The sequence below is a fragment of the Nelumbo nucifera genome, chromosome 1 (assembly GCF_055504915.1).
Source record: "Nelumbo nucifera cultivar China Antique chromosome 1, China Antique-T2T, whole genome shotgun sequence".
Lineage (NCBI taxonomy): Eukaryota > Viridiplantae > Streptophyta > Magnoliopsida > Proteales > Nelumbonaceae > Nelumbo > Nelumbo nucifera.
In genome coordinates this window covers 205,691,793-205,716,237 of record NC_142649.1, presented here as the reverse complement: position 1 = coordinate 205,716,237, position 24,445 = coordinate 205,691,793, and the positions used below count along the sequence as shown (strand labels likewise).

General features: G+C 38.0%; 1 protein-coding gene across 8 annotated transcripts; it reads left to right on the top strand.

The window, feature by feature from the left end:
• The first annotated feature begins 3,647 nt into the window (after positions 1–3,647).
• On the top strand, positions 3,648–19,854 carry PDE318 (P-loop containing nucleoside triphosphate hydrolases superfamily protein). Of its 8 annotated transcripts, none has more exons than XR_016080982.1 (16): positions 3,653–4,050; positions 4,564–4,706; positions 5,551–5,671; positions 5,795–5,859; positions 5,952–6,065; positions 6,741–6,815; positions 11,211–11,249; positions 11,344–11,415; positions 11,836–11,949; positions 14,096–14,167; positions 14,252–14,288; positions 16,333–16,445; positions 17,529–17,735; positions 18,421–18,500; positions 18,637–18,695; positions 19,420–19,854. XR_016080982.1 is itself a non-coding variant. In XM_010276311.3 (15 exons), the coding sequence occupies exons 1-14, from the start codon at positions 3,969–3,971 to the stop codon at positions 18,496–18,498; spliced, it is 1,332 nt and encodes a 443-aa protein (XP_010274613.1). In that variant the 5' UTR covers positions 3,653–3,968; the 3' UTR covers positions 18,499–18,500; positions 19,420–19,854. The 8 variants fall into 8 exon arrangements, 2 of the variants coding, with proteins under 2 accessions (XP_010274613.1, XP_010274612.1); XR_016080980.1 differs by having other exon boundaries at positions 18,583–18,695; XR_016080981.1 differs by lacking the exon at positions 19,420–19,854 and adding an exon at positions 18,916–19,235.
• Positions 19,855–24,445: the final 4,591 nt, after the last annotated feature.

Below are 24,445 nucleotides of genomic sequence, written 5' to 3'. Positions count from 1 at the left end.
TGGCTTCCTTCGGCTTTGGGGCCCCCTCGGTCGACTGCCTCGCTTGGGCAGGAACCTGTGTGGATGTTCCCTTAGCTGAGACCTACGAAATTATCCCCTTAGCCAGAACTTGTGAAGCGGTCCCCTTGGCAGGGACCTTGGAACCGCCCCCTTGGCGGGGACCTACTGTGAAGATGCCCCCTTGGCGAGGCCAGGCGCCCACTCGCCCCTCTAAGGCGTTTGGGAGCCTATCTTTTGGTTCGTCTGCCCCTTCTGCATGGCACAAGCACGCTCTATCAATGTCTACTTCGTATCCATTGGCGCCTCTACAAGCAAAAGAAAGTGGATAAGTATTACAGAACGAGGACGAGGAAAACGTGTTAAGAGAATATAGGGTTCCTCCTACCGAGGGGGCAGGGCTAAGCCCTATGAACACTAACGAAACCTCCTCCTCCACCAATGGCTTGGTTCGGATTGTCCCTATCATGAGCAGGTGAGCTACGTCAGTGGCCTTCTTGTCCTAGAGCGGAGGTGGACACCTATTGACAACTATGTTGGCCTCTCCCCAACTCGACCTGAACCTCCAACGTTCGGGACAAGAGACATAGAAGAACTTCTCCTTCCAACCGTGGACGGACGAAGGTTTGTGCACGGGTTTTGCCCTCCGAGGTTGGAAGTAGTACATGTTAGCCTTAGAAGCATGCTTCCAAGGCACGAAAACGGCTTGGAACTTCTTCGAGGTCAACTCCACATCTCGAAGTCAAGCCCACACCAGCATAGCTATCATGGCCCTAAGGGCGATGGGGATGAGTTGGATGATAGTGATACCGTACCACTCCATTAACTCAGAAATCAAAGGATGGAGGGGAAACCTAAGGCCAGACTCCAAAAAAGGCTGGTACACGTAGATTTCCCCCTCGTCAGGGGTCCACGGCCGCTCACCGACACCAGGAACCCTAAGTGTGTACGACCGAGGTATGTGGAACCTCCTAGCTAAGGACCTAACCTGGTCTACCTCTAGGGAGCTATCAAATTCCGAGCGGGGGATGTTAGCTATAGCCACCCTTCGGGCAATGCTCCCATGTATAGGTCCTAGGACGGTCTCCGGAACCCCCTCCCCCTCGGCCTGAGGGGACCCCTCAGGCTCCCTCGAGGATGCTGATGCAGCACCCTCACGAGGAGAGTCACCGCCTCAGCGACTGCCCTCGACACCCCCGGAGGTTACTCTTTCCCTCAGCACCACTACCTCCTGCTGAAAGGGAACGACAGTTAGGGGACCCAGTCTAAGAAAAAATTGCAAGGAATTACCTAAAAGTGGAGAACGGAAAGGAGGAGGATGAAATTATTGAAGGATTCAAGGTTTGGGAGCTGTTCACTCAATAACCAGGGAGCCTAGAGACAAATGATGGGAGGACTGCGACTAAGCTCCCTATTTATAGGAAAACGAACGACTCAGATCTTGCCCAATTCGATAGCTGCAAGTTTCCCACCTCCGCTGCCCATCCAGGATGCGACACCTATTGCTCAACCTCGAAAGACGAAACGACACTTGACTAACGCCTAGCCTCGAGAAGACGAAACAACATTTGACAACCAACGCCCAACCTCGGGGAGACGAAACGACGCCGGGCGACCCAGTAGGTCTACTCGTTGCCACCCACCAGTCTGCATGGACGGGCTAGGCGGATGCACAAACCGGTCTACTCGAAGGCGACGGTCCCCCATATGGAAGGCTCTCCTCACACCAAGCTCGTATCAAACACGATCCCGTGCCACACACGGCCCCAAATTGTCACCACACAAGTAGAAAGTATGGGGTCGGTTCCGCCGAGCCCCCTTCGCCTCAGGCTACCTGGCCAAAGCTTAGGCATCCACAACTTCCCTTCTCCATGAATTAACAACCAAGTGGGTGCAGAAGCGAGACGAAGGCGACACCATTGCAGGGTATGCTCCACTAAGCAAGGGCCAAGGGCACCTACTAATATCGACACTCCCTTCGGCCGAAGCCGAAGCCTTACCCCCACCTCAGCCTCAGGAGTGGGGGGCAAGTGATGTAGGCACATTTGGTTGACCGGTAAGGGGCTAACGCGTGTCCAACCAGAGGGCGCTGGCCTGAGCATACAGTAAGGACACTCAGGGCTCAAGCGCAGACCGGACGGACCCAACTTAGGGCACTGCATGGCTCTGGCAAACGATCTTGCTAGGCCCTCGTACGACTTGTATTTGGACCATCCAGGCCCAACTACTCCCAAGCGACTCTGACTATAAATATGAAGCACCCTCACAAGGTAAAGGGCTAGACTCTCAAAACTTCCTCTAGAACTTGAGTAACCTCCAAACGGTACTGCCCTCTAGAGAACTTACGTGTTATCTAAGTCCTCGCCTGGACCCCTCGGCTCCAGACTTCGGGCTCTCCTTATGCTCGTACTGACTTGATCGTCGAAGTCCTCGCCTCGAGTACCCACCCGAGGCCTCTGACACCTTTGTCCTTGCAGGACCTCCTTTGGACCTCTCGCACGTAGCATTCGGTACCAGCCTTCAACTCCAACACCCGAAGAAGACTTTCCACCTCGGACAATAGTCATCGGCCTTGACTTCCCTTCCTTTGAACCTTCGAAGCCCTCGGCCATTCCTACCGAAGCTCGGGAGCAAAATTACCTTGTTGTCCTCGATCAATCCAAAAATCAACAATATATAGATAGAAAGATAGATAGATAGATAGATAGATAGATAGATAGATAGATAAAGAGAAATTTAATTAAACGTAACTAAAGCCACCAAAGTCCAACCAATTGGGTAAATTTTCCTACTACCAAAAATATTTCTGAGTGTTTGGCCTATTGGACCACCCTATTAGCTAATACTTACATAAAATTAATGGGTTCGACTATGCTATGTAAAAGATATCATATCTGAAAAAGATCGGTTTTTGTCCATTCAGAGCATCCACTAAAGTCTTTGCATCAGTTTTAATAAAAAGGCTGGAACAATGGATCGATTTCGCTAAAAGCAAACTTTCCCGCATCGCAACACATTAAGCTTATATTACCAGTAGGACAAAGAAAATTCCGATTGTTATCCAGGACTACTAGACCATAGGATCCATTATTTAACTGACTGAAAGCACCATCATTAAAAATTAATTCATTTGTACTCTTGCCTAGAGCCAGATATAAAACTAGAATCCTAGTTTTCGTGATCTTCAATGATATTCAGAACTTGAGAACTAATTTGGAATTGCCTTAGAATCCAGGAGACATCTTTGTTCTTATTTTGAAAGATGGCGTTATTTCTTGCGAAGTACAAGGCTGAAACACACCAAGATAGACCGGGCTTGAGTTATTCGAGTTAATTCAATATCTCATCATAATGTGATTATGTGAACTCGATTGGAACCCATATGATCGATTCCACTCGGTTCAAATTCAAAGTCTGTTTTTTGCGTAAAGGAATGGTTGGACCGGTGTTACTATCTTCACAGATTCAAAAGCTCTATTGGACGCTCTGGATGGCTGCTTTGAATTTTTTGATAGGCATCTACAGCATTATCGTCAAAGAATTAAAAACTTGTGCAATGACTATCACTGTAAATAAATATTATAGACATAGGGAAATGACTACAATTGCTTATATGGTAGCCCAAGAGGCTAAAATCTCTAACGTTTTTTTGGTACTGGGAGAATGCTCCAATCTGGCTACAACTGAACTTATCAAATATGGATCGATCAATATCCATTTTCATTCGGTATTTCGATCCGTTTCAGCCGTTTTAGTTTTTTGCCAGAAACCTGAGTACCTGATTACCTTGACTGCCTTTCCCTTCTCTTCCCAACCTTCTCTTTCAAACCAAACAAAGGAAAATAAAAACTTAAGCGAAGGTGGATTTTTCTCCTCCTCTTCTCTGTGAGTACACACTGCACAGCACCCCGTTTATCCCAAAAAGAGGGGATTAAGGACAGGCCTAGAGTCTAGAGATACACTGATTGACGATGTGCGGGGCATACACTCTCTTTCAGCTATGGCATATTCCTTCTACCAAGCTTCTGCAGAGAAGCTCGAAGCTTTCCAAAGGTTCTTTCTCATCCTTATATAGATTGATTTGGTTTTTTATGGAAGTGAGCTCAGTTTACCTTAAAAAAAATCCCATGAAAAACCACCATATCCATCAATTTCCGTCGTTCTATCAAGTACCCATTTGATGGGAAGTAAATTTCAGTTCTCTCTCGCTTTCATATCTTATTTCTTCGTGGAATTTTATACGGGTTCTGTTCAAATACCCATATTGGTTCTTCATTTGCTATGAAATTTCAATTTTCACTTCATACCATTCGTTTGATGGACCAATCAGATGTAGCTCTTCTTTTCGTCTTAAATATATTTTTTTGATTTTTTTTTTTTAATTTTGATGGGGTCCTATTCATTTTTGGTCATGTACTCGTAAGTAGTATCTATCTCTCTCTCTCCCTTCTCAACTTTTTTCAGTTTTGGTATTATCTGGTTTTGTTAGCGACACTGACAAGTAATCTTAACCTGGTGGATTTTCTCCCATGCTTACTAACTTCTTTGTTCTGGTAATTTTCATAGATAATGCAGGTTCATTTTTTATGGCTGGAATAGAAATATCTACCAGACTGTGCCTTAGAAGGGAAATGCAGACCACCACATGTGAAATTGCAAATGGAAGCAACGTTCCCATTATCCGAACTAAACAAGAAGCTAGTTCACAGGTATCTCCTCCAACCATGATTGTTCCTGTTTTTTTTTTTTTTTTCCCTGTACCGAGATTATAGTTTCTGTTGGTAGTGTGCTGTCTGTTGCTAATTCTGGTCTTTGACTGCAAATTTCAACTAAACAAGGTGCTACCCGGAAATGCAGCTTCAATTTCTCAACAGGATTCAATGTGCACTGACTTGTCAAAAATGCTCTTTTTTATTGCATAACATTTAAATTCTTCGAGGATGTTTAGTATTCAAAAATGATGTAGTTAGGTTGTATTGTTTCCCCCAACTTTCTAACTATACAAGCACATATCACATTTTTACATTTCACATAGCTCATACTGCACTAACTGTGGAGCCTAGTGATTCAGAAAAAAATTCTGAACTGCAGGAGGATTTCATCTAAATGCCCAAAATGTGGTTATTCCCGAAACTTTTTTTCTCCATTTTTTCTGTTTGATACTTGGAGCATATACATTGAGAAGTCAGCTTAACTTTCTAGTTCTGTAAGGTTAAAAATGGTTCTTAATCACTTTTCTAAACATATACGTGTTTATGCATATAGATGTATGAATATACAGTTCTTGATCAAAATCTACCTACCACTTATTGACTTTTCTCTAACAAATGCTTTGGATCAATATATCCTATTCTGCATTCAATTGTTAAAGGTTTTCACAACAGGTTAGCTCATATTACCATGAATGATTCCTAATTGCTTGCTATTTTGCATAATCTACATATAATTGCCTTAGCATTAACCATATAAGTTCATACTTCATAGTGGCTGAAGGGTCTGCACCAAAAGCTATATAAAAGGAAATATTGATTGCTTAATGTTTTTCAATTCTAGGACAAAACTTCAACAAAGCTTGAGCCCGTTGGTGCATTTCAAAAACTACCAATGGTGATGCCATCTGTTGATATTCTTTATTCAGCACTGAGGAAGGCAAAGAGGGTCTCTCCTACAAAAGGTAATTTATCACAGCAAATATCTTATTAAAATATTGAAACTATTTTTTCTCTACATATGCTAAGCTTAAAGCTTGGTCAATAGAACCAGGTGCAAGACATGATTTAGTTTACCTGTGTCGTAGGCATTGTTAATATTGCAAAGAGAGAGAGAAACAGAGGAGCAAAGCAACTTGATGCACTGATGAAAGTATATGTTGATTATAACATTTCATTATAGTTGAATGAGTACAAACAAATCTCTCCAAACAGGCATCTAAAATTTCCCGTCTTATTGTTCAGGAATTGACTGTTCCCTTGAGATCATACATGGAAAACTTCCCAAACAAAAAGTATCTGCACCCTTATGAACGATCACTTATTGAGTTAACTCTTGGGGATGGACATTATGAAGAGGTAAACTACATACTGTGAAAGCTTTGTGTGTCTTAGTGTCTAGGATCTGCAGTACTTTCAATTCTGGATTATCAATGGTTTTAGGGTTATTTTCTACTCAATGGATCAAAGATGCTGTAACAATGATAGTGTACAAATGTATTGGGTTAGTGTCCAGAAATATGTGCCTTTTAACTTAGAATAAATTGGAAAGATAAATAATTAATAAAGGAAAAGAGAACTGCAAATGCAAAAGGTGTACAAATAAAGAGGTCAAAACACTGGATGCTGAAAAATCTTATCCTCCTATTAAATGAAGCAGTTCCATAAATTCTCAAAGACACTTTCTTATCACATATTTGATACCTTAATTAATTTTGTCTATTGCAAGTGAAAATGTCTTGGATTCAGTTTCATGGAGGAGCTTTAGTGTGTCTGTTTTCCAGTTATATCTTTACTGTGGATTTTAATTGAATGAGGTGTCCCCATATGAGAGGTGCACTTCTGACCTCAGACTGTAATCTGTGTGCATCTTTGTCCCTCCATCTTGGCATTAAGTTGCATAAGATACAAATTCTGCCCCTTGTGTAAGTTGTCCCTTATCAAATCATAACCATTTTACTACATTTGTAGGCAGTTTATTTAGTAGCATTCCACTACCATGCAATAATGCTGTGATTGCTTATGGTTTGACAGGTTTTGGGTAGGGTAGATGCTCTGAGGAAGAAGATACAATCTGTTGGAAAGGAAAATGCCTCTCTTTGTTCTAAGGTTGGAATTCTGTTAGACTAAAGCCGGATGCTATTTCATCACATTGTGTTGTCTTTTTGACATCTTAATCATAGGTCGGTGACTTATTTTAGATGCAATGCTTAGTTTGGAGAAGATGCTTCATAACTGTATGGATTTTTATCCCAATATCTTGCCATGAAGAACTAATTTTGTTGCCTCTGTTTGGTATCTTAAAAAGTTAATACTTTTCCCATGTGTTGGTCATGCATCCATGCAATCTTCTTTTCATGTTATTCTGTCCTTTAGATTTGTAGGGTGTCTGTTTGAGTGATCTAGGTATTGAACAAGATTAATAGATCTCATAATAGTTGATTTGTGGATGGATTTGCATTGTTTATCATGGTATATTTCAGTTTCCCAAAATGGAAGAGGAGGTGTAGTTGGGGCAGAATTTTTAGAACCCACTTTACAACAATATTACCCAAACTTGAACTCATAAGAAATCTCAAGACTGGAGCTAGAAGAAATGTAGTATAATCTTGTCATGTAACCCCAAAACAGGCGACTAATGCTGAATGAATGCGAGCATGCAAACATTAATTGAAGCTGGAGTTGCTAGAGAATTTTCTGTTGAAAATCTACTTTTTATTTGACTGCTACCTCATAAGTAGTTAATGAGAACGATTTGCAGAGATATGATAATGCTTTAACAGAAGGGTGACCTTTCTGCCATTGGAAAATCAATTTCAAGCTGCTGGAACTTGGACAAAGGATCCAAGAAACATTAAGTTGGAGCAAAACTGCAAAAGAAATGGTTGCTAGCTTCCATGCACTTAGCAATGAACCAAGGGGAAATTGAACAACCATGATATTAAATATGCTAGAAAATTTGTTATCGAAGCCTTACTTTTTCTGGTCTGATGTACCTCATAAAATCATTGCTTGCAAAGGTTTACATCATTGTTGAACAGAAGGACCTGAAATACTGTTGGAATATCAAGTTGAAGATGTTAGAAGAAGATAGAAGAAAGGACAAGTTGAAAAATAGAAGAAAAATCAGTTATGGCCTTATCGGAATGTCTTTACCTTAAGAATAAAGACCATCTCTAGAATAAAGACCATGTCTTTACCTTAAGAACAGACACTTTTGTGATAGTGTCCCTATTGTTAACACTAGTGTGGAAGAGAAGAAAACGTGGGATTGTTCTTCAAAGAGATTCCAAGATAGATAGAGAAATGGCTGAGGAGATTGAGTTTCAAAAAATCTTTGATTGTCATATATCTGATTGAACATGTGGACAACAATTCTTCATAATATTTTGAGAATTGGTAATTTCATGAAGAGGGATGATAAAGTGTGAATGTGTTGTATGCATTTACAACTTATGAAGTGGTCCACCTAATAAATTCATGTCCTTTTTCATTGAAATTGCAATTCCACTTCATTAGGTCTCTTTGGTAAATAATGTCCAATTCTGAGGGTTTAATTCCCTAGTTTAGACCTGGCTACAGAGGAATTTAGCAAGAGGAGAGAATTTATTGGCATTTATAGTATATTGGTGTTAGACAGTTTTGTATGCCCTTAGCTTCAATCAGAATGATGTACTTTATGAGTTTATTGTAAATGAATAAAAGTGCATATTTGATTCATGTTCCCTTGATATGTTTCTGTATAATACTTTTAAACTGGACACTTATTGGGACTCGTGTTAGTTTAGAATGTTCACAGCTAGTGGGTCGGTCTGGGGAGACCTATCCTGACAAGACTGACACTGTAGTGCCACCAAGTCGGTTGGGGTGGCCTGTCTCAGCTGCCAGGGTGAGACCCTAGGCACATACAGTGTAGGATTAATTGAATCTATGAACTGGACCAGATTTCCAGTATTATCCTGGACCTTGGAGATTGATGGGCAAAACTAGAAAGTTACACCCGACCCCTAGACTCGATTATGATACTGCACTAGGTGTCGGATTGGGCTGTCTTTGATGTACCATTCAGTGAGATCCTTAGCGGGGGTCAAAATCTGGGTATGTTGGGACAGTCCGAGAATTCATCTGAGTTGGTGATCATAGTGACAGGATCAGCCCTTTTGTCGGACAAAGGTAATGATCGAGGATGCACTCTCACTAATGGAAACCAAGACTGCCAGCAACCGATTTCAACCGTTGAGATTTGTTTTGCAAAGTATATTTTATGAGATATAAAAGTATATATATTATGGTTTCTAAAATGTTTGCAAGAAGGTTTTAATTCCCGGGATTCATATAAGTAGAGAGTGCAACATTGTTCCTTGCAGCCGAGGGAGAGGTCATCTATTGTCGGGCAGTGTATGATCTTTATGGGCTGAGAGGTTAAGTGTAAGACCATTGAGGATAATACCTGATGGGTTAATCTTGCATCTGCCCATAGTCCCTGGGTGTTACAAGGTGGCTTGGCCCAGGGACCACTTAGGGTAAGTGTTGGGCCCATAGAGCCCATTTGATGGGTTTCAGGGGGTGCAGTGTCCATAACAGTGTATTCGGCCAGGCCTTGTAACAAAGGCTGGGTCGAACCCATGTGACTGATGTGTAGATCAATGCTTGGGTCCCACGCCATACAAGGAAGCCCAACTGAGCAGCAGTTAGGAAGGTTAAGTGAGCACATAAGCTTAATGGGCCTAAAGCCCATTTCGAACTGGGCTATTTTATTAGTTAATAATGGGGCGAATTCTGAGATGGATTAGCAGATAGGATAGGGTCTTGACCCTATCCACTCATAAAGTCCAGATTTGAATGTGATTTAGATCTAGAAACCTCCTAATGAGATTAGGAAAAAGCTAATCTAATCTGCAGATAAGATAAGGATTTATCCCTATCACCTAAAAGGGGTCTTATTCATATGATTTGGATAAGCAACTCCTAATTGGATTAGGAGCTGATCTTTTAGGTTAACAAAAGAATGAGGGGGCGGCAGCCTTTAGTACACACACAATCAGATTTTCTTCAGTGCTGAAATCACAAGAAGAGAGAATTCTGCACCCTGCGAATACTCTCTTGCCGCCCTGTTTGCCAGTTCGATCTCCAGTTGTGGGAGAAGTCAAGATTCGATCTTGACATCAGTTCTTTGAGAAAGAATTGATAGGAAGCTGTGCTCACATGCCATCCTGCTGATTCTTGCGAAGGACAGAGTTCTTGGAGAAGAACACTGCTGATTCTGCTCCATCCTGCACTGCACCATCTTCAGTGGGAGCAGTCTTTGGATCCTTCCTTTGGCGTGAACACCTTCGTTGGGAGATACTATTTCTCCGTATCAGGTATAATCCTCTCCTACTCCTTTTGATTCAGATCTGGTTCAGTTTATGGTTCAAGAATGATCATTGAAAATATGATTTTCTAAAATAGGGAATGCGATTCCTAGTTGAAGGAAGAGAAAATTTTTGAAATTCGCCCCTTTATTCCGCAATCTTTGGGCGTCCATACGATGGATCTCTCATCCCTTCAATTAGTGCCTATGAAAAAAACGCAGCTACAGTATTTTTTGAGGTGAAAATCTGTGCAATTTATAAAGTCATAAGTCAAATAAAGAGGATGATAATTTTGTTGGGCCGCAGTTTCAAATAGGACTGCAACTTGGGTCAGGCCACCAGCTTGTGGGCTTGCCCAAAGTTCCTGTACCAACATGCATGCATAAAATATGTTGGTTACATTTGTATGTATGTGAAAGATAGGTATTTAAGTAATAGTATATATCACTACAAAAACACTGTTCAATATTAAAAGGCAATTGATAGTAGTGAAAACAGGCTTATTTTATACATATCTATAGATGTGTATGTATGCTGTATGCACACATCGCCACAGTTTTAAGATGGGCTAGCAGTGAATAGAGAGAGAAGGAGATCTTGGTCATCATAATGAAAAGATTTTTGTGTTTTCTTTAGTGCAACAGAAAAGTGCCTTCTTGGATGTCCTGAGCTTTTATCTCTCATTAAGGATTTAAGCATACAAGAGTTGTTTTCCATAGTGTTACTATTAGATCTCTTTCATTTATTTTTGATAATGAGCTCCATTCCTTCTAAATTGAATGAGGGTTCGTATTTTATTAAAAGGCTCTTGGGGACCTTTTGGGGACTAAATAATAGAAATGTATTGGAAAACAAAATTATATTTATGAGAAGTTGCTTTATCACTTGGGATATTCATTTATGCTTCTTCTTGTATATTGATTAAATATCAAAAGAACCATCAACTTTTGAATGTTGCTACATGATTGAATGTTTTTTCCCCACTATTGAGGGGGTCTTAATGTCAATTTGGCAATTTGGCCGTAAGTTTCCATCTTTTGCTGTTCTATTAGAAATAATAATAGAAGAAAAGTGTATATGATGTTACTTCATCACTCATAGTATTCAAAAAGAAAAGTTTTTACTCAAGTTGCCTATTAAATGTTGCCAGTCCTTATCAAAGCGTGAAGCAGAGGAGAGACTCAGTGAGGTTGGTATTTGTTTGCATGTAGACTACCCATGCTTTTATCTATCCATGTAAAGTATTTTCTTTCCTAAAGCACTTTGCTCCTTTTACTCTGAAGGGTATGAAGAAACTGGAAGAGGTTTTTAAACTTGAAGGGAAAGCTGTGGATGATTTGTTAAACATTGCCAAGGTACTGTTTCCTTCTATTTCTATATGTGATGTTTTGAGAAGAAGGGAAAACAAAAGATGTCATGCACTCTGATTCCTTCTATTTCTATATGTGATGTTTATATGTCTCTTATGTTGTGAGCACCTGTCTCTTCGACAAGGATACATGTCAAGGTCACCTAATTGACTTTGGCATCTAGGCAACTGCCGAAGTTATTATTCTGAGCACCTGTTTTCTATTTGTTTGGGTGCCACTCTCCTAGCATCTCAGAGTATCTCAGTGCCTAGGCAATGCTCTGACAAATGACAAACATGTCATGATCCTGTTTTCATTTCTAACTCCTATTTTCTTAAGAAAATCTTATTTTCAGATGCATTTTATTTGTTAGATTCAAGTTCCTCCCCTCCCCCTCTCTGAAGGACTGATTTGGTATGGTTGCAGACATTGCGTGCAATGCCAGTAGTTGACCTGGAAACACCGACATTGTGTCTAGTTGGAGCTCCTAATGTGGGAAAGTCATCCCTAGTCCGTATTCTTTCAACAGGGAAACCAGAGGTGACTACAGTTCTAAAAAATTATGGTCCATTTTGTTACTTCAAAAGCTATGTATGTGCTTTGGGGTAGATAAAACTTAGACTGCATTATAACTAGCAAATTTTTAAGTATTTGTGTGGAAAAAAATTATACATTATCCTGAGAAAGACATGGTTAGCAAAAGAAAAAAAAGGAACTAATATTAATGTTAGAGAATAAAAACCTATTCAGGGACTTCACCTAACAGCTTAAGCTTTTAGGTTGAATGATTCCTTGACATGGTATCAAAGCCTGTTTAACCAAGTGGTTTAGTGTTCGATCCTCACTGCCCCCATTATAATTAATTAAATTTCAGCACAAGTTATGGGTGGGCCTAAGCTTGTCCATGCTTCAAGCCCATTGGACTTTTGCGTGATGGGGGCATATTAGAGAATAAAAACCTATTCAGGGACCTCACCTAACAGCTTAACTTTTTAGGTTGAACGTTTCCTTGACAATTAAAAATACTCTTTCAAATTCATTTTATTGAACTAATATCTTGATTTTTGTGTGCAGAAAATTGCACATTATCCACATGATATGAATGCATCAACTAATTAAAACTTTGGTCTCACATGATGGTTCCATTGGCCACTATGCCAGATGGAAAAACTATGATGGGCCAAATCAAGACTGTTGGGCCTCACAGTGCCACATGTTTGCCCCTGAAGTTCCAGAGCTCATGGCCATAATAGGTCCATGTGGTGGAACCCTTACTATTGACCAATTATGTCCCGCATTTGGCCTTAAATTGAAAATGATTGTTCCTAACTTCCTGTAGTTGGCCTACTGTATACTCTAGTCAGGACCATTATCCCCGACCCCTCTCCTGGAAAATAAATAAATAAATAGATAAAATGCCACATGTACGGCAGTCAGCTACATGCTTTGCCATTTCCATATGGCAGAACTACAGCCATACGCCAGCAAGGTAAGTGGTTTAATTTTCTGCTGGAAAGGTCAAAATGGAAAAAAAAAGGTGAAAATGACCTTTGTAAAGGTAGGTTATCCACTAAACATGGATCAAGTGGTTCAGATCACTCTAAAAATGTCCATTGCATCTCTTTTTGTGCTCATTGATAAGGAAAAAGTAGGGTAAAGAGCAATTCCCACCACTAATAGGGCCAAATCTATAAGAAGGTTTGCATCCTAAACATGAGAGAAGAAGCTTTGGCCACAGGAGAAACTCCTAGCATCCAAAAGAGGAGAAGAGAAATGTCCTTTTCCTTGAAAAAGATACACAATTAAATGGTTCAACTTATATTAGATCAGACTACAAGCCATGTTCCAAGGGCAAACAATGATACCTCGGTCAAATTGTAGAAATTAAGTAGTGCAAACAGTATATAAGGTATCAACTTTATGAAAATTATCCTGACAACTATCCTCTGGAATTTGTGTTTTGAGCTCAATAAAAGATGAAAGGAAAAAAGAGAAAAAAGAAAAAGAAGTTATTAATTTGGTTTTAGATGGAAGTAGTTAATATATAATGGTAATATCTCGGGCTGACAAGAGTGATGCGGGTTGGATGATAAAGCTTGGGCTTAAGTTTTTCATCAGAGGGTTGGGTGGGCTCAGGGTGTTTTTTTTGTGTTTTATGGCAAGGGTTGGATGATGTGGGATCTGCAGTTTTTTGGTTGCTTTTGTTTCTTCTAGTGATTGGTGGAAAGACTCTCTGCGATATATATATATTTTTTTGTAGTTGTCTGGTTTTGTTTTTAAAGTGTTTTGTGTTGTTTGTAGGGCTGCTTTTCTGTTTAAAGGTCAGTTTTGTTAGGGTGGGTCTGTCATATTTGGGTCTGTTTTTGCTGGGTGATTCCTTATCACCCTGTTGTATTCTCTTTTCCCTTCATCTATAAAGTTTATTTTTTATTTATCTTAAAAAAATATCTCGGGCTGACAAGTGTGAGGATGTCGGTTTGAATCTGACATTGGTCACTTTGTGCAAGAAAATGCCACAAGGTTAGGTCCATATCCATATCCAGTCCAACCCTCCCAAGACCCCAGATAGCCGAGACCAACATTGGACAATGATCTTTATTTTTTTTCATAGATTGAGGTAATTAATACATGAAATCTTTATTGTTGCATATTTCTCAACACATAAAGTTTGATCTTATTTGCTCAGGTTTGCAACTATCCTTTCACAACCAGAGGAATTTTGATGGGCCATATCGCTATAAACTACCAGCATTTCCAGGTTAAAAGTTCTTGTTTATTACACGATGCAATTCTTTCTTTCTTTCTATAAAAATTATATTAAATCTTGGTAACTTGACTGCAGGTTACAGACACTCCTGGTCTTTTGAAGAGAAATGATGGTATGCCATATGTATTTTATGTGATTTTTATTAAATTATAAGAGTTCATTTTTTGTGGGAAGTTGGCTTTCTCAATGTCTAGAAGTTCAAAAGCATTTCCAGCCTTCTAGGTTCAACAGTTTTAGGGCTGTCAATGGGCTCCGAAAGTATAATACCCAATCTGACATCCAGTCTGATTATCCTGGATTCGGATTATCTGTCTACATAATCAGATCAGGTGCAGATTTAAGCCCATCCAATCTGATTAAAATACAAGTCTGATTAATTTATAATATATATGTATATTGGTTTAATATATAAATTCAATATTTCATATTTATATTATTTTATTATATATAAGTTAAAAATAATTATTATTTTTATTTTTAAATTTATTTCTTTATTTTTAAAAATATGAAGCAGAACCAGATTAAATCTGAATCCGATCCAACTCCAATAGGATTTGAATCTGGTCCGAGATTCCCAGATCTTATCAGATTTGAATTTGGATTTAAGATTTCATTAGTTGGATTGGGTTTGGATGTTGTTGAGTCTGAACCAAATTCAATCTGATTATAGCTCAAAACAGTTTGTATTAAACCTTGCTATAGATGAAGCAAAATGTTGAGTACAGTGAAAGGACAGTTTGCAAAGGCACTATCATTAAACATGGATGCAAGGGGATGAGACCTACCATCTGATGGTCCCAACTATGATGATAAAATGTATCCCATTTAATTTGGTAACCTAATATCCTGGCATTTTTTCTCTGGCCACAGTAAAATTTTTTAGCTGTTTGAAAGGGTCCCATGGTTGAATGGTGTTAATTGTCCAGTAAGGATATCAATTGGCTTGTGAAATCTCCTAATCAAGACCTTTAATGATTCAACTAATTCATGGCTTCCTGTGTATTTTGTGGAAGAAAATGTCTCAAAACAATGAACACTAAGAAGACATGTATGTTAGGAGATTCATATAATAGGCCTGGTGGATTTTTTATAAATACCATTACAGTGCAAGCCCTTGGGCATGTAAATAGTGATTGATACCCCTTGACTAAATTTTCTGTTTCGTTTTCTTGTTAAGCTTTATATAAAATAGGTATAAAGGTTTTGGGAAGATGAATGGTGTGAATTGGTAAGCTAAGTGAAATATGCCCAAAATTGTATGGATTGATTGAAACCCAAGGTATCTCAGTTAGCCATACTTTGAAAGGAAGGATGATCGGGTTGCTTGGTGCCCAATATTTAGGAGACTTCTGACAGTCAACAACTTAAAACCCAAAGGTTATCACCTGCCTAGCCTTTCCTTTTTGTGCAAGAGATTTGAGGAGTATGTAGCTCACTTATTCGTTCAATATAAGGTGTCAAATTTTATTTAGTTTTGCTTCTAATTATTTACAAGTCCAAAATTCAGGCCAGCATTTCTTTATGAGTTTTTCTCCTCTTGGCCTAACAATGCTGCTGGTAAGAAAGCTATGATTATTTGGAGTATGATTCTTGCTACCTGTTGGGGTATATGGAGGGGGAGGAACAGTAGGATAATTCGGAAAAAAAGCAAAAAAATAGTGGAAGATTTGTTGCTAATATTTGTTCTTGATGATGAAGTGTTTATTGTTCAGTTCACATCAAGTTTGAAGATGATCTTTAGTTGGCTATTATGTAGTTTTTTAATTGTATTTGATGTTTTTTCCCCCTTTAAGTTGAAACCTCTTCATCTTCTTTTTTTATCTCTAATTTTCTTTTAATAAAATTTTCATTATTAGAGTAGGTATAATCAAACTGTCATACTAAAAATGTCTTATACCATCTAGTTCAGACTACATATATGATCTATGTATTAAATCTACAGGTTCCTGTGCCTTTGATTTCCCAGAATGTCCACTTCAATCATTATGTTCTGTGCAGAACATCTAACTTGTTATGCTTCCTTTTTTTTAAGAGGCAATAAATGTGCATGTATTGATTAGTATAAAAGAGGGTGAGAAACCCTCAAATTTGCACAAAAAGAGTAAAGACAACTGTATGGCTATTTACAAAACTTTCCATGCTTCCTTATCCTACAGAGGACAGGAATAATTTGGAGAAGTTAACTCTTGCTGTGCTCACACATTTACCAACTGCAATTTTATATGTCCATGACCTTTCTGGAGAATGTGGAACCTTGCCTTCTGATCAGGTATGATGTGTTTCACTATTTGTTCATATTTTGGGAATATATTGACAAAAAGTAGTGGAAATTCTTTTATTAGGTTGGGAATGCAGATATACTTTATAGAAAAAAAGAAAGATGGAAAAACATTGCAAATTCCAGTGAACATAATTATGATGTCATAACATAAAAACTAAGGACAAAAAATGTGATCGTTGTGAAAAAGATGGAAACTTAATTTCAGTAAATAGCAAAAACGAAGGCATTATCTGTTGACAAATATTATGTCAAACAACTATCTAATGCACATTTTACGGACATTGATGGTTGGATCTATATTCTTGTGTTCTAAGCAAAACATTTTCAGTATTCATCTAGTCTTAAGTAATTAAAGTCAAATTATAAGAAGCCATTTGCCCAATGCTGTTCCAGGTTATCCGGGGTCTTCAGACTTGAGAGGGGTAAGCTGGATATGGATGTAACCTTCAGATCATATCAATATGAATTATAAATCAGCTCAAAATCATCATCTTTATTGCATTCTTAGGGGAGGGCAATAAGTTTGTCACTTCATTCTGCTGGAAAGACAAATGATTTATTCAGAAAATGATGTTCAATATGAAATGATCTATTGTCCTAAATTACCATGTATTTTGTTGTAACTAAGACATAAACCTGGATAGTTGGGAACTTGGGATACATATTGATGCAGGAGTTAGAGAGTCAAAATTGAGATTATCTGAGACCCTCTATCCAAACAGGGCCTAAATTTATATGTATTTTTGTATTTATATATAAAAGGAGTATTTTGGTTGTTTTGTATTTTTAAGTAGCAACTGGTGGCTAAATGTGGTAGGGCATCCAGGATATTAAATGGTTAAGCAACTTCATATTGCCTTTGCTTATCTTTGAAAATGGAAATTACTAACAAAGTCATATAGGGTCCCAGGCTCCCAGCTATCTGGGGTCTTGGGAGGAGTAGACTGGACACAGATCTAACTTCTGTCATTTCTCTGCACAAAATGGTTGCTCTCAGATTTGAACCATTTTCATTCTTCATCAAATTCCACTAGACGGATGCTTATATAGATTTTTCAAATGATTGTGCAGTTTATCACATACAAAGAGATGCGGGAAAGGTTCAATGATTGCCTTTGGCTTGACATAGTATCCAAGTGCGATCTGTTGCAAGATTCACCTGTCATTTTTGTCAAAGAGGACGGTAATATTGATCATATAGAGGTGGAAAGGTACAAGAGATTGGGACCTGATGGAGCTCTTCATGTATCAGTAAAGAGTGAAACAGGGCTCAATGAGGTTACTTATCCTGACCCTTCTTTTTACCTTTATATTCCATCTTCTTGGTCAACATCTCCTAATGTGTTTATATTTGAAAAATACATTTTTATACCTTTGATTTACCAAAAGCCCATACAAATGGCACACTTCAAAATTCAAACTAACTACCCTATGATACTTGGGTTCAGTTTGGAAGGAGTACAAGTACAAATATGTAGAGTGCAAAACCTTGTATTTTATATTATTTTATATGTATTTGCACTGTACATATTTGTATCTGTACTCTTTCCAAACTGAGCCTTAGGCTCCATTTGGAAGGAGTACAAATACAAAAATGTAGAGCACAAAACCTTGTATTTTGTGTTATTTTGTATGTATTTGTACTGTACATATTTGTATTTGTATTCCTTCCGAACTGAGCCTTAAGTGCATTTACAAGGGTAAAAGTTGGAGCTAACTATTTCTTCCACCACCTGAGAAGTGAGACCCTGTTTCTATAAAAACAAAAGAAAATAGCAAATTTTCCAATCAGATGAATTCTGGTGTGCAATATCTTGTTGGGAAACCATCCGCTGGTGGTTCCTACTTCCCAACTACCCGTGTATGCCATGTCTACTGCATTTACATACAACTAGTTGACTATTGAATCTTATTCATTTCTAGAAGCTAAATGTATTCATTTTTCAATCTTTCCATTGTGCAGCTAAAGGCCAGAGTGCATGACCTTCTGGTTTCTCAGATGGCAAGAATCAAAAGCAAAAAGAGCAGCCTAGAAGGCTAGAGGTACTTAAGTGGCCCTTCTCTATTTCCCCAAATATCGCCCTGTTAGGATCAAATGATCACTTCAACTTGAAGTTTGTGGCAGTTATTTGATTTGAGGGCTTCTGAGGATAATGGTGCTCATTTCCATGCTGATCAGCTGGCCCAGACCCATTCTGTACTCATCCTTGCTGACACCTTGACTGATTTGTTGGCAAGGTAAAGTCTTTTTGTTACTGAACTTGCAAATTTCTTGTTTGGTTACAGTATGGGGGGGAGGGGGGGGGCATATATTGGGTCTAGTATTCCATCTCCTCCTGCATTGATTTTTGGGAGTACAGACATGACCATTAAAAAGAAATACTGTAAATGTCTTTGGTAATTGCAACCTGCTTACACTCTTTTCTAAGTCAGGATCTTCTCCTACATGTACTTCCAGGGCTCTGCTTACCAAGTATCTCTTGTTCTTCCAGAATAGGTTTCAATCCCAGGTATGAGGTTTGAACCCCCACCCCCCACCCACGCCCAAAAGAAGGAAAGAAAAGAAAGAAGAAAATGAGAAACTTACCAATTGGGCCCGACAGCTAGTGAACCCTACACAAAATGCTTACCATTCTCCTTTAGTTCTATTTGTATTGAAGAGACTGAGAGAAGTCTAGTTCTTGTTTACCCTACAAGATGGTAATAGAATGATTGTAATTTTTATGAGAACAGTTTATTCTGGACAGGTTCAAAATTTATAGAGCATCCTTCCATCCAGTATCTTTTCTCTTAAAGGATAAAAAACATTTTAATGCAAAAAAAATGTCACTAAAAGCAATGGTGTACCAAGATGCATGCAGCTCATACCAACTCTGCATTGTCAATCAATGAAACACTTAATGATCAAGGTTGGTCATCTATGAAGTTCTAATTCATGTTTTGGATGTTTTATGTTCACAAGGTTTAAAGTATTGGTGTGTGTTAGTGCTCTGACTCTGAGTCGCTCACCAAGGTTACATATCGATAGAACTTTAGAAGAGCTCCTCACAAGGCTGGCACTATCTCCATTGGTATTTCTTTGAGTTCCTCGTAGCCTTTCAGTAGCCCAGCTCGATCAAGAAGATTAACCATGCAACTGCAATGCTCAGCATGGGTGGATGCAGATTCTTCTTTCTCGATCTCTAAGAATAGCTCAAGGGCCTTCTCTCTTTGCCCATGCATGCCATACTTCCATTATCTTAGAATCCCAAGAGACCACGTACAGAGCCCGGGTTGTAGTCCTCATATCTCGTACAGTGCACATGGTCATTCAATAGTCAAGAAATTATTTCTCAAGTTAGGTCACTATGTTATGAACAGGGTAACTTAATAGAAAAGAGGAATGTCATTCATTAAACCTTCCGAAGGGGTACCTAAAGCTTTGGGGGAAGTACTAGATGATGTTAATAAATGAGGTTTTGAATAATTTCTTTTTCCTTAGGCTGTGTTTGGTTGCAGTGCAATTTTATTTGCACTAGTATAAATGCATGGGATTGCAAATAGAAAAAAATATGAAAATTCTTGTTTAATTTTGTTTTGGATTTTACTTTATTCTGCTTCATCTCTTAATTTACTTTATTTGTACTGTATCAAACAAAATTAGTTAAATCTGAAATAAAAATAGGTCAGAATTTACACTCAAATCATTTCCACTGCCATGGTTTTGCATCGGTGCAAATTTATTTGTTTTTCAACCAAACACAGCCTTAGGTTCAGTTTGGAAGGTGTACAAATACAAATATGTAGTGTAAAACCTTATATTTTGTATGTATTTGCATTGTACATATTTGTATTTGTACTCTTTCCAAACTAAGCATGTGGTTGGTTTTGCACTAGTACAAATGCATGGGAGTGCAAATGAAAAAAATGCAAATTCTCATTTTTATTTTGGGTTTTACTTTATTCTGCTCCATGCCTTAATTTACTTCATTTGTACTGTAATCAAACAAAATAAACTAAAATTTGAAACAAAAATAGGTTAGAATTTACACTCAAATCATTTGCACCGTCACAGTTTTGTAGCATTGCAACCAAACACAGCCTTAAGCTCAATTTGCAAAGAGTACAAATACATACAAAATAAAAGATTTTGCACTCTACATGCTTGTATTTGTACTCTTTTCTAGGCTCTGTTTGTAAAGAGTACAAATGCAAATATGTACAATGCAAATGCATACAAAGTACAAGGTTTTGCACTCTACATATTTGCATTTTTACTTCTTCCAAACAGATGTGAAGATTTTGTTTTTTTTTTTTTTTGTTTTTTTTGGATAAGACGACTCAAAGTTTTTGTTGTTTTAAAGTAAAAGAAGTCCCATGCATAGTTGTCAAGGCGATGCCTAGGCAACAAGGTGCCCTTGGAGGCTTGCCTCGCCTAATCGCCAAGCAGTTTTGTATATTATATAATAAAATACTTTTATATTGCTATTCTTTTGAGATTATAATTATAAAATAGACATTATTAAACAAAATACTCATTTTGTGTTTATAAACTAATTTCTTTTTTATTATCTTTTATTTGTTAGGGTTTAATCAACATAAACATTGCTAACTGTTGTATTTAATCCTCAAAGACATCAAAATCTAAACCAATAAATAAGGTTAGGGAAGAACTTAAAATTTTGTCTAATCAACACATTTCTTTTTCTTCTTCTTCCACCTTTCTTCTTTTCCTATAACAATAAGGGTTCAGCCCCTATATTTTTTTAATTTTCTTTTCTTCATTTTCTTCTCATAAATATATTGATTTTCTAGACTTAAACATGAAGTTTATACTTTTCTTATAAAAATTATGGATATTTATTAAAGAAAGATGGTCATGGAACCTAGGGAACTACCCTAGGATATGTAGTTTTTATTTAAAAAATCCATCTCCTAGATGACGCCTAGGCAACTAGGTGCCCCTGTTGCCTAGCCTCGCCTTGGTGCCTTGAAAACTATGGTCCCATGTATGGCTTCCATCCATGCAGGGTTCAAATATCACAACGTATCAATGTGTATTATAAGATATTAACCAGTTTCTAGACCCATCGAAACAACTGTTTATAGTGATTTAAGGGGTCTTTAGGTTTCACCATTAGATCCCCTATCTTACCTAACCCTAACACATGAACCAGAAAAGATTAAGTGAAAAAACAAAGAAAAGAGCATTGCATGTCAGAAATGTGCAAAACACAATCTGATGGCAATACTCCAAGCCTGAGAGAAAACTTTTGAGGTTTGGAGGACAAAAAATCTAGATCAAGGCCCAGACGTGTAGGCTATGTTTGGTTAAAATTTTGCTCCAAATAATATTTAAAGAATGAATTTTAGGCGAAAAATGATTTTTTTTCGAAACTACTCTTTTTTATCTCTAAAGTATAAATTACTATAATGAGTTTTAAGCAAAAGAGCATAACTAATTCTGAACATTTTTCAATGGGAAAATCTATGATGCGGGAAAGACATGGTATCAAAAGAGTTTTGACCGATCAAAACCACCCATGAATTTTGATAAATAACACTTGATTGGCTTCCACGTCTATGATACCAGTTAATTGGTCAAAAAAATTTCAGATATCATATCTTTCGGATATCATAGTCAAATCCTTTTCATACACTCGAACTAAAAAATGATTGTTAGAATCATAAAATTCTTAGAACTGAACCAAAGTCAAAAATAATCAAAAAACCAAACCAATCAAACAGTTATGGTTTGGTTCGGGACAATGTAAAAATGGAAGGGATCGGTTCAGTTTTAAAAATATGCCCACGATTTGCTTAGTGAGCACCCCCAATAAATCTGGGGGAGAGTTTTGTAATTTTCCCTTTGATTAATTATGTTTTTTTTTTCTTGTTGGGGGGCATAAGCACTATTGCTCGGTTTGAAAGGAGTACAAATGCAAATATGTACATTGCAAATACATATAAAATAATATAAAATACAAGATTTTGCATTCTACATATTTGTTCTGACCCTAAGGTGCAGCAAACATTTTTCCTCCCAACAGAAAAAAAAAAGAAAAGTAAACATATTCCCAAACAAAATGTCACCTGGTCAAGGAAAAAAAAAAACAAAAAACTCTCCTATTGAGGCAAACATTTCTCTCTCCTTTCCCCCCTCTCCCTCCGTGTCTATCCATCTCAGATCTTCTCGTCAATGTAGGCTGAAGAGAAATCTTTTGCTGAGAGGGGATGTCGTTGACACCGTGACTTCTAATTCCTGTTTATTCAATCCCTCCTGCTGCTGAGATGTTTATTAAAATAGTTATACGCTCGTTTCCCGCCACTTTTGTGGTTATTCGTCATCCTTCCCTTCCCCTCCTTAGTAGAAAAACGTAGAGGAAACATCTGACCAATCAATTGGAATCATAAACTTAGTAACGAAACAAGTGTTATTTATTAAAATTCATGAGTGGGTTTTGATTAGTCAAAACTCTTTCCATACCATATCTTTTCCACATCATAAATTTTCCCTTCTTATTTTGTTACCTTTTTATTCTTTTTATGGGTCAATTAGTTGGAAATGAAGAATTCGTTTCAATTACAGGCTTACAGTCCAAAAGTTGCATTGTCACATTGTTATTGTTTTCTGATGGTTCGTCTTTCCTACTCGACCTACCCACTCTGCTATGGCAGGTCACTATTTTCATCTTCTTCTAGTTAGGAAATTTAATGAGAGGAATCAAAGTTTAAAAAAAAAAATGATTGCATCAACAACATTAAATATTACCCCCCCCCCCCCCCCCGGGTTATGTATCCCTATGAAGCCAAAATAAAAAGTAAATAATATGCTGCTAAAAAGACACGATACCGGAACGGCTTTGATCAATTAATACCTCCCTTTGAATTTTGATAAATACCACCTGATTAGTTATATTTCTTTCGGTATCATAATTGAATTCATAATTATTATAATTTATAAGCAGCTTTTAATACTTTATTTGAAGCATGAACTATTGGGATACATTTGTGAGTTATGAATCATTGATAACTTGAAATTTTGTTGATTGTCTGATTCAAAGGGGAGATAGTCTTTGATGGGTTATAATAATAATAATATATCGGTGGATTCAAAAACTGAACAATTAATTTTATTATAATCCAACCTGAGAATAGAGTCACGACGATCATTATTTCATTGCTTTTCATTTACAGTGAACTTTTCTGTTGAGAAATTTCATTAATAATAATACGAGATATACTAGTTCTTCCAAATAGAAAATTCACCATGCATTATATTATAGCCTGTTTGGCCATCAAATGAACTAGAACCTTCAACCGCCTAGGACACTGCAAATAGCGGATATTTCCTGTATTTGTTATGGGGAGATGCTCCCAATGCAGGGTTGGGAATGGGGCATGTGAGGTGCGCTCTGTGGATAGCCGATGCGAATTCTTCGAATGTAAAGGAACAAACCGCTCCTTCTGGCTTATTAAAGTCAATAACCACTTGACAATCTCCCCAAATGGACATTACATTCCTATCAAGTAAACCCCAAGCTTCCACTACTGCTGTTTCAACCACCAATTAGGGGTACAACTTGAGTGGTTCCAATCCAAATTCGGACTTATCCAACCTGCAATTTTACATATATGCATACATATACACATATGTATATCAATTTTTAACCCGAGCCCAAACCCAGCCTGAGTGTATCAAATTTTAGTGTGGGTTGGGCTCAAGCTGAATAGTTCAAGCTTGACCTCAGGCGCAACGTCACCTTCAGCTCTTACTGCCCTATCGTCAAAGAACACATTGTATCCCAGCAGTCCAGCATGGAAATCACGCAACTGGTTTGGGAATTGCATATGATGTAGATAGTTAGAAGACACCCCTCCCCTGCCACACTTGCATAGGCATCCCATAGTTGTCTTACCATATGCTATTCACACAATCGACTACCCAATTTGGGTCAGCAACCCAAATTGAAGTGGCTGTGCTACTCACCACTCCATACATTTACAGG

What these genes read in the sequence shown, in the direction of transcription:
- PDE318 (XM_010276311.3), top strand. Translation starts at nt 3,969, where the DNA reads ATGTGCGGGGCATACACTCTCTTTCAGCTATGGCATATTCCTTCTACC. An exon ending in GGGATGGACATTATGAAGAG is followed by an intron (nt 6,066 to 6,740) that starts GTAAACTACATA and finishes ATGGTTTGACAG; the next exon opens with GTTTTGGGTAGGGTAGATGC. An exon ending in GTGAAACAGGGCTCAATGAG is followed by an intron (nt 17,736 to 18,420) that starts GTTACTTATCCT and finishes TCCATTGTGCAG; the next exon opens with CTAAAGGCCAGAGTGCATGA.